Below are 10,280 nucleotides of genomic sequence, written 5' to 3'. Positions count from 1 at the left end.
AAAAAAAAAAAAAAAAAAAAAGCTCCAATAAAGCAGACTCTACAACTTCCCTAGGCAGCCTGTTCCACTGCTTTTCCATCCTAATAGTAAAGAAGATTTTCCCTTTTTCCCCCCAACAGCATTAATTTAATAACCTAGAACTAAACTTCAGGCAAAACTACAACGGACTTGGATGAAAATTTTGCTTGAGAGGTGACATGAGTTTGTTTTATAACTTAAACATTCAGTACTGGTTTTTATCATTCCAGTTGGTGGTACTTTGCAACGTATTGTATATATTGAAAATGAGCTCCCTAGAGTATTTCTTACCTTATCACCTTTTTCTCCAGCTGGCCCCAGCAGCCCATTCTCACCTCTCTGTCCCTTTTCTCCTGGCAAACCAACTGGTCCTGTAAGCCCCAAAGGCCCAACTGGACCCTGAGACCCTAATTCACCAGGTTGACCCTGAAATGAAACCGAAGATGTTATTTGGATGTAGTACAATACCTAAATAAACACAGTAAACCTCCTCCCAGAGTTATAGGAGAAGATGCTGGGGCAAACCAATTTGTATTATGTATAAAATGGAAGTTTAGGGATATCGTATACTCTGTATACATCTCAGTGACTCTGAAAAATGATTTGATAGTCACTTTACTTCAAAGACTAAGCCCTATTGGTGTTTTAATTACTGTGATATGCACTAGAACATCGACTGCTTTTTGTAGTTTTTGAATGTCTGTATAGGTAGATAAAAGATATAAAAGTTTAGAAGTATTAATGGGGCATGAGACTGATAACCTGATATTAGATTCTTATCCCACTAGGCACGTTTGAACAGTTTTATAATTAAGAAGTCTATTTTCTGTAAAGCGAACCTTATAAATGTAAATGGAATAGTTGGGATTTTCTTAAAAATATCCTATAAAGGGGGTCATCTGTTCTTTTTTAATCTTCTGTTGATGTTTCTAAGGTTCTTTACAGCAAGGTAGAAACTGCCTGACTATACAGGCAAAACAGTAGAAATATATGAATTGCTGACAAATGCACAAAGTATAAAACCTGAAAATATAGAATCATATAGTCCAACCCCATGCCTGAGGCAGGATCACCCCCTTCCAAACCATGCCATACAGATCCTTTTCTAACCTATTAGTAAAACTATACGATGAAGTCTATCCCAAATTTACAAGGCACAAATTTATGAGATGCCACAGGTAAAACAGGAGGACATGTTGGTCAGTATCCTGCTTCTACTTGGATTTTTAAAATGTACTTGAGATATCCAAGGAAGAGGTCAATGCCCCCCAGTACAAGAGAAGGCAAAAATACCCACAGTCTATACCAATCTGACCATGGGGTAAAATTTCTTCCTGACTCCAAATGTGACGATCAGTCTGACCCCAAGGAAATGGGCAAGATCCCTAGTCATCTGCACACTTCAGTCAAAATACAGAACCTTGGCTGTAGTCAACACTGAATGCTTTGGAAGAAGGTGTAAAAAAAAAAAACAAAAAACCCCCAAAACCTTACGACACCTGTAGCAACAAGAAGGGGAAAAAATTCCTTCCCAGTCCCATGTGGTAACCAGTAAGGCCCAGAAGCATGGGAAATACTAAACACCCTCCACTCTGCTCTGCAATGTGGGGAGAACAAGTGTAAATCTACACATCACACCCTAAAAAGACCATAGCTTATCCAGTCTACCTTAGTGTGTAGGCCACCAGGGGAGGGCTAGAACCAGTACTGAAGAACAAGTTTTTTCATTTTTAGCTATGAGTCAGCTTAGGAGTTAAAACTGTACCAAGTATGACATTGCCAAACAAAAAAAAAAAACTGATCAAAATTTAACATAAGATTTATTTTGTTCCTCTGAAGCTGATCTAGCCAGTATCACAATAATGACTAATCACTATAATAAAGATTGAAAGACTTTTTTAAAATCCAATCCAAATTTAACTTGCTCCCAACATTTCTCTTTCTGAGATGTCTGCTGCTCACTGAGAGGTCAGTCAAAAAATCAGGAGAGCTGCAAACAAGTCAGAAGCTACACTGCATTGCTGAGCTTAGAAAAATGACTTATTTTTTTTTGTTTGTGAAAGTGATATGAACCTTTTTGCCCTTCTCATAGTTCAAAAGAGCTTGCTGTAAAGACTGAAAACTTCTCCTCTGCATTTCTCCTCCATGAGAAAAGAGTTTAATTTCCAAAGGCATACTTGTTTATTTGTTACTTGTACCTTTACCAGGTCTCCAATATCTCTCGTGAGATGCTGGCAAAAATGATAAGCATTGAGGGTTATACTTCTTTTATTTTATTTTCTGAATGGTTTAGAATCAAGTGAGCACCATGTTTTAGGTCTCACAGGAGTGATGAGGATAGTCAAAGGCTAGGGACAGACATTACACATAAACTAATTTAAAAGTGATTAGAATTTAAAACCAATTTTAAGTGATTAGAAACTGGTTTAAACCTGTAACAACAGATGTTCCAATCACATAAACCAGTTTGAAAATGGCTGAAACCGGTTTGAAATAAACCTGGTTGAATGTAGTATCAGACTTAACTGATTTGACTCAAACTGATTTATGCAATGTCTGTCCCAGACCCCTTGCTGGTTTAAGATGAATCAGACTCCCCTAGCATCCTGGCATGGTCTCTGGGCTGGGCGGCACTCTCTGCTCCACAGCAGGGCTGGCCCCTTCCCTCTGCTCCCTGGCTGCAGCTCCGGAGACTGTGGGCTGTTCCCCCACTCCACCTTGCAGAGAGGTGTCTGTCCATTAGCTACCATACTACATGCTGGTGACAGTCTGTGCTGAATCAACAGGTAGAATCAACAAGTAGGTGGTAATGTCCCTCCGTTGTTTTCTTAATGGGGTGATAAATACTGAGTTAGGGGTGATAAATACTGTTATCAATTCCCAGCTGAGCTAATCAGAACAACTTACTGGGGCCTGGCCATGCCTCACTCCCATCAGCTCAGTTCTGTGCAAGGGAAGGGAGGGCTGCTCTAGTGGCCCCCAGCTTCTACCCTGAACCACTGCAGGCATGTGCCTGCATTTCCAGGATGTCTGTCCAGTTTCAAAGCTGATTTAGCCTAGCCAGTTTAGAGTAACCTGCAAAGATTGAATCAATTCAGGCTTAGGCTTTTTGAATGTCTGTCCCTAGCCAAAGAGATGGTACAAAAATTAGTAGGCCTTAGTGGTTCCTTCTTGCTTTCTTTCACAGTCATCGTTGTACTATTATGACTTTTTCTAGTTTATATATTCTGCACATGTTCTCTCAGAGTTTAATGTATCAATAAGATGTTTCTAATTTGCACTAAAATAAGGATGGTTATCATGATACAGTTCCAGAAAGTGTCAATTTTAATAAAATGTACTAGCATTTCCCTAGGGATTTAAGAGTTTTTAGCAATGCCATTTATTTGTAAATAGTTCTAAAATTCATGTCAATGCCTAGCAGTGCCAGACAGATCAACTGTATACACCTTTCCAAATGAGGGTGGAGGTGAGAGATGTGTATATATACATATATCACCTTCATATAGACCTTTGGACTACATATATATATAACCAAAAGGGGAAAAGGCCCAGTGACTATATTTCACTTTCCTACACAAAAGCCATCAATATTTTTAGCTCTTTAGGATTCTGTTATCCTAATTTTTCGCTGGAGTATTTTGTCTTCTTCTAAGGTGTTTTTTTTTTGTTTTTTTTTTAATCCCCGAGTTAATTATCAACTACTGAGGAGAATGTTTGAGCGCAGTCATTCTGAGAGAAAAGTATATGGTTCAAGGAAGACCACTTGAGGGCAGCAAAGAATTTTCAAATTCAGTCTTTATTCACATTAATTTCTGCACTCATTTATTGCAGGGATGGGCCAAACACAGCCTCCGGGGTGGATACGGCCCACTGAGGGATTTTGTCCGGCCCACAGTAGGTCCCCAGGTCCTACCCAGCCCAAGCATGGGGGGCAGCCCAGGCCATGGTGCATGTGGCCAGTCCCAGTGCTCCCAGGCAAACAACAGGTTGGGATGGCATGGCAGCCAGACTTGCTTCCCCTGTATCTCTGGTGGCAGCAGCTCCTTCTCGCTGCCACTGCCACTGAACCCAGCCCTGCTGCCCAGGCACCCCAGCTCATTTGCCCTGGACCCACTGCTGGGGCCAAACCCCACATAGGCAGGGCATGCAGCTGGGTGGCTGGAATGAGGCCACAGGCAGGCAGGGAGCAGTGTTTGGGAGCAGGACAGGTGGGCAAGGTCAGGATCATGGGCCAGGATCTTGGGGCAGTGAAAACATAAGGTCAGGGTTGGAGCAGAGCCACAATCCGCTGCCTGCACACCCCTGTGACAGGCATGGATTTTGCCAGCAGGATGCAGATCAGAGCTCTGCTCTGGGCCCCATTCCCACACTGTTGCCAACCCAGGATCCTGTACCCAGCCCAAACACGGCTCACTTCTCACCCGTGGTCCCATCCCATCCATATGGCCAAGTGCCCTGCCCATGCAGGTCCTGGCCAGTCTCCCTGGACACCCTGAGGATTGCTGGGCAGTGACAGTGTGGGGCCAGGACCTGGGGCAGAGCCACAATCCATTCCCCGTATGCCCCTGGCCACAGAACCTCAGCCCATCACAGGGGCATGTCGACAGCAGATCACAGCTCTGCCCTGGGCCGTGTCCCCGTGCTGTCACTGCTGATCCCAGTCCTGGCCCTGTCCACTTGTACCACTCCTGAATGCTGCTCACCGCCTGTCTCTAGCCCCATCCTAGCCTCCTGGCTGAGTGCCCTGGGAGTTTTGGTGAGCTATTGTGCAGTGGGGGAGTGGGTAATGGCCTGGCCTGGCCCGGGAAAGCTGACCAAAACTCCCTATGTGGCCCATGGGCCCAAATAAGTGCCTGCACCTGATTTATTAGAATGGATTAAATATTTTAAAACATCATAAATTAAAAGGAAGATAGACAGATATCGGTTATTTTCAATAGAAAAAGTAACTCCAAGAAATGGTGGAATTCAAATAAATTTTATCTGGTCTAGATATGTCTATGTAAACTGATTCTGTATGAATGCAATCATTTCTTTGAACTGTAAGTGCCTCCCATTTACTTAGTAGTGTTGGAATATGGTAGCCATGATGGTCCAGGATATTTTATGGGGGTGATATCTTTCACTGAACCAACTGTATGATTGGGAAACATTTTATACAAACTTTCAAGCACAACATACTTAGACCTAACCATGAGGTTCATCCAATTAAACACATCATACCCCAAAATATCCATGCCTGCACCAGGTTTTCGACACACAATTTTTCTGCTTAATATGGGGGATAGGATATTGGCTTGAACTGTCTCACCATTTAGAGATGAGATATTTTTACATTAGTCCAGGAATAAACAGTGTTTTCACATTTCTTTACTTTGATGCACAATGAGTTAATTTGCTTAATTAAGACTTAACCCACCCCTGTGAGTTACAGGAAAAATTACGGGTAAACAGTCCCTTCAGCTATTGTGATACAGTTGTACAAAAGGTGAATGCAGTTTTGAGATGCATCAATAGAAACATTAGGTGCAGGACACGGGAGATGACATGCCTCTCTGCTCAGCACTAGTTAGGCCTCATCTGGAGTAGTGTGTGCAGTTCTGGGTTCCACATTTTAAAAAGGATGTGAAGAAATTTGTTGCCCACCTTTGGATCTTCTCTAAGATGATCACAGGCTTGGCAAGCAAGTCATATGAGGACAGCATGAAGGACCTAGGCACTTTCAGCTTGTGGAAACGTGTTTGAGAGGACATGATAGCAGTCGTCAAATAATTGAAGGGTTGCCAGAAAGAATTTAAGCACCTTTTTTCTCTTGCTGTATAGAGGAGAATGTGGACAATGGCTTGAAGTTGCAGCAAAATAAATTTAGATTAGATATCCAGAAAACCTTCTTCTCTGTTAGAGCACTGAGGCACTGGAATAGATTGCCTAGGGAAGTTGTGGTCTCTCCATAACTGGAAGTGTTCAAGAAGAGGTTGTACAGCCACTGCTTGGGGTGATTTAGGTCTAGCTATGCCTATTTTCTACCAGAAGTATTTCTTGTGCTTCTGGGCTTTGCTAGTTCCCACCTGCAGTCTTTAAGCCTTCTTCAGAGGCTTTGGGTGCTGGCTGCAGGCTGGGGAATTTGACTGGGGTGTGCCAATCCTCCTGCTGAGATCAAAGCCAGAGGTTCCTGGCCAGAGGGTCTTGCCCCTCCATTCAGGGTCAGACCAATCACTATATTTTGGATCAGGAAGGAGTTTTACCCCATGGTCAGACTGGTATGGACTGTGGGGAGTTTTACCTTCCTCTGTAGTGGATCTTTTACCTTCCTGTACCCAGGCTCTCTTGAGCGTATATGGACAACATTTCATAGAAGCAGGACATTTCCTGCTGCTGTTTCTCTGCTTTACCTGTGGCAAGTTAGGGTGTCAAGGTTGATAGCAGTCTTAAATAAAGTTTAGATTATGGTTTGTATGGAATGGTTTGGATAGGGATAATACTGCTTCAGGCAGGGGGTTGGACTGGATGACCTCTGGAAGTCCCTTCCAGCCCTACTTCTCTCTGATTCTGTCATTCTATATTGCCAAAATGTAGCTCCCCACCCCAGTGGAACTCAACAGCTGTTCAACACGGTGCAGCAACTCTGCACAACAGCTTTGAGCAAGAGGCCAAGAACAAATATACGCAGCTGAAAAAGCAGAAGAAATGTGCATAGGAAAAATGTAATTTGCCACAACCTATTGAAATTGCTGGATAATGTTGTATGGCTTCCGTTTCGCAGGAGGTCAGACTAGATGATCATAATCCCTTCTGTCCTTAAAGTCTGAGTGAGAATTTGGCAAGGAGACCAAAGCTACCACCTTCCACTTGCTTAAGTATTATTGGATTGATCCTGTCCTCTGAATAAAAATAGGTTCAACAGTATGGACAGGGTTATTCCTATCTTTACCGCGTATGCTAGATGTAACAAACCACCAGGCATTGACTATTTGACTGTGTAGGGATGTGGAAGAAATTTTTGCTTCCCTTTTTTGTAGTGAGATAGTTCTGTGCTAATCAGCAACTGATAGAGCTTTGGGCATCCTCTTTGATTCAGAATCTGCTTTTGAACCTCATGTTAACTGGAAATACCAAGAACCATCTTTGGAATGTTGCCTGTCTTTGGAATCACTTGACTATGCAATTGCTGAAGCACGGATCTGTGCTCTGCTATGCTTTGTGAAAAGGATGGCAATTCTCTCTTGGTTGGTTTCCAAGGCATCCAAGCACCGCTGATGATTACAAATAAATCTGTCTATTCAACTATATTAGTACATATGCGGAACAAGCTAGTTGATCAAATGTTTTTATCACCATGTGGGAAATAGGAAGTCTCTTTCAGATATAAACTGAAGACACAGAACTTCCCTTGCAGATGAGTCTTGCCCATGAGACTTCACATCACAGTACATTTTCTTTTTCTATGAGTGGTCTGGACTACACCTATAACAAATCATAACATTCTAATCATATTAATGATGCTTTGCTGGTCTCTTGCAGGCTGAGATGAAGCCATTACTATGCATGGTATGATGGTAACAGAAACACCTCCCCCATACACATCCTATGACTTCAGTGGGGTTCTTCCCTTAGGACTTCATCCTGTTTCTTTTGAAGTCTATGGCAAAACTCCCAAATACAGGATCAGACATGAACAGATACAGGCCTGGGCTTTGTAAATCAAAGGAATTTGCTCAAGAAAGTAGTCATTTTTGGGGGTAGATCTTACTCAACTGATTAGAGACCTTTTGTGGACTTAAGACATCTAAGTGTGATCCTATTTCAAGTCCCTAAAAAACAGGTAATATAAAAGGTGGGTGGGTTCTCCTCCTGTTTGCTGTTTTTTGTAACCTAATTTTAAAGCTTAATGATTGCCTGTTAAAACAGCAAGTGTATTAACAATTTTTCAGGGACTCAAGCAGGTTGGACTTATTTTACACTTAGGCACCTAATGGGTAGTAAGTACAGGATCTGGTCCTTTGGCTTTGGGCATACAAAGGGTTATTTTTCTTGCTATATCGTTAATAATGTAGACTACTGTGACTAGCAGTCTTATAGCTGTAGGCTGTGCAGATTCTGCATGGTTTGTAACACTGAATGGGCAGTTAGGATTTTGTGAGTTGTTTGAGTATTTCTTTGCATTAAGAATTGTAGTCTGTCTAAGGTGCATTTTGGTATTGCCTTGCAAATCCTCTGTTGTAAAATGGAAAGCATGTTAAAAATACTCATAATTTAGTTATCAAGGCCTTTTTAATGTTTGATATTAAAAAGACTAGGGGGACTTAATTATGACATGATTATGCTAATTAAGAACTATGAATTTAATTGAATAAAACATGAAAATGAAATTGTTCTGTTTCGTAAACCCTGGCACTATAACAATTCCACTAACAGTGACCTGTTGAGTAGTGCATTTGTTTCTTAGTAAATGCATTAGTGCTATCTCACATGACATACAATTCATAATCAACAAGGAAAAAAAGGCAGTATTCTACTGCTTGCTTCTGCACCACTATTCTTTGATGTGTCAATCTCAACACAAAAGCAGTTTTTGTAGCAACTTAAATATTTTCAATTATTAATTTATGTGAATTATTTTATGAGTTTCAACAGAAAAAAAATCCAATATTTGAACAGTTTAGGAAAGCTAAATAACATAATTATCTTAATTGCCCATACTAAAGCTTAGATGCTATGTGAGATCTTTAGCAAGAATACATCATAATTAATCAGCAAGCACCCTGGGAAATGCAATACATCATATCTTTAGTTGTTGCTACTGTATGCATTTAATTGATTCCATGGTTTCTGACTTCAGTTGGTGGTGAAATCACTAAACAGATTCACTGGATCTAGACTTCACAATACGTTTGACAGCTGATACAACTTTAGCATGCCATGGGAAGCCAGTGGATTGTCTCTTTTTTTCAGCTCAAAGATTGATAATGACTGGGAGCTTTGTTAAAGACCAAACTGATACCATGTCATAACATCTATTATTTGTGCCCATCCAATGTGACTACCACAGCATTACAGTCTTAGGACAGCTGTCCAAATAAAGAGGTAGTCATGCTCATATGGAAATTACAAATTAGCATGGTTTAAATAGAATATTATGCCTGCTCTGCCATCTGATGAGAATACATTCCTTTAGGATTTTCATTGCCTTATTGTCTAGGTCAGGAACTGAACTTGCCAAGACTATCGTCTGTTATTTTTGCATAACCTGGGCTTGACCTGCATTAAGAAGCCGACTCTTAAAAAAAAAAAAAAAAACCCACAAGCCTCATTTTTTTTAAATTAATCATGCTTTCTAAGACTGAAAATACTTCTGAACTGTGTAGTAAAACACTTGGCATTGTTTGCAAAGTAACTGGCCAAGATTTTCAAAAGTGACTTGTTTTGGGTTCCCAACTTGAGACCCTATACCAGGGTGGGCAAAATACAGCTTGCAGACCAGATCCAGCCTGCCAAGAGATTCTATTCAGCCTGCAGCGGGTCTGCTGGCTCCGCCTGGCCCTGGTGTGGGGGGAGTCTAGGCTGTGACAAATGTGGCCAGTCTCACTGCCCCTGGTCGCGCAGCAGGGCAATGGTGGTGCAGGGCTGGACATTTGTTTCCTGGCAACCCCTGCAGTGGTGGCTCGTTCTGGCTGCCACCACTACTGTCTCTCCCAATGCCAGTTCCAGCCCCTTTGTCCATGCGCCCCAGCTTGTCTGCCCCCACCCATCGCTGGGGGCATCAGATGCAGCAGGTAGGTGAGCAGCGTATCCATGGAGACCAGCCTGGGCCCCCATGGGCAGAGGGCTCAACCAGGTGGATAGGATGGGGTCGTGGGTAGGCAGGGAGCAGTGTCTGGGAGTGGCACAGGTGAGTGGTGGCAGGGATTGTGGGGTGGTGACAGCACAGGGCTGGGGCCAGGGTGGAGTCTGGGAGAGCTGTGAACTGTTCCCTGCACATCGCTGCCTGTGGAACCAGCACCCATCAAAGGATGTGCAGGGAGCAATCACAGCTCTGCCCCAGGCTCTGGCCCCACACTGTCACCACCCCATGATCCTGGCCCTGCCTGTCCATCCCACTCCTAGATGCTGCTCCCAGGTGCCTGTGGCCCCATCCCATACACCTAACTAAGCATGTCCTGCACGCAGGGGATCCCAGCCAGTCTCCATGGAGACCATGCCCACCCGCTCTGTCCAGCACCTTCAGCACTGGGTGCAAGGCAGACAGACCCAGGCCAGAT

The 10,280-nt window shown here is 42.8% G+C and overlaps 1 protein-coding gene across 1 annotated transcript in view; it reads right to left on the bottom strand.

Moving 5' to 3' along the window:
* The window catches only part of COL4A4 (collagen type IV alpha 4 chain), a 183,852-nt gene that overhangs the window by 130,373 nt on the left and 43,199 nt on the right, over positions 1-10,280 (bottom strand). The window contains exon 5 of the mRNA XM_019503074.1: positions 310-444. Coding sequence (XP_019358619.1) covers positions 310-444 — 135 coding nt within the window. The remainder of the gene's footprint in view (positions 1-309; positions 445-10,280) is intronic.

Source organism: Gavialis gangeticus, unplaced genomic scaffold (genome assembly GCF_001723915.1).
Source record: "Gavialis gangeticus isolate Ggan-Ray unplaced genomic scaffold, GavGan_comp1, whole genome shotgun sequence".
NCBI lineage: Eukaryota > Metazoa > Chordata > Crocodylia > Gavialidae > Gavialis > Gavialis gangeticus.
The sequence above is the reverse complement of the archived record's forward strand: the minus strand, read 5'-3'. Positions and strand labels throughout refer to the sequence as shown.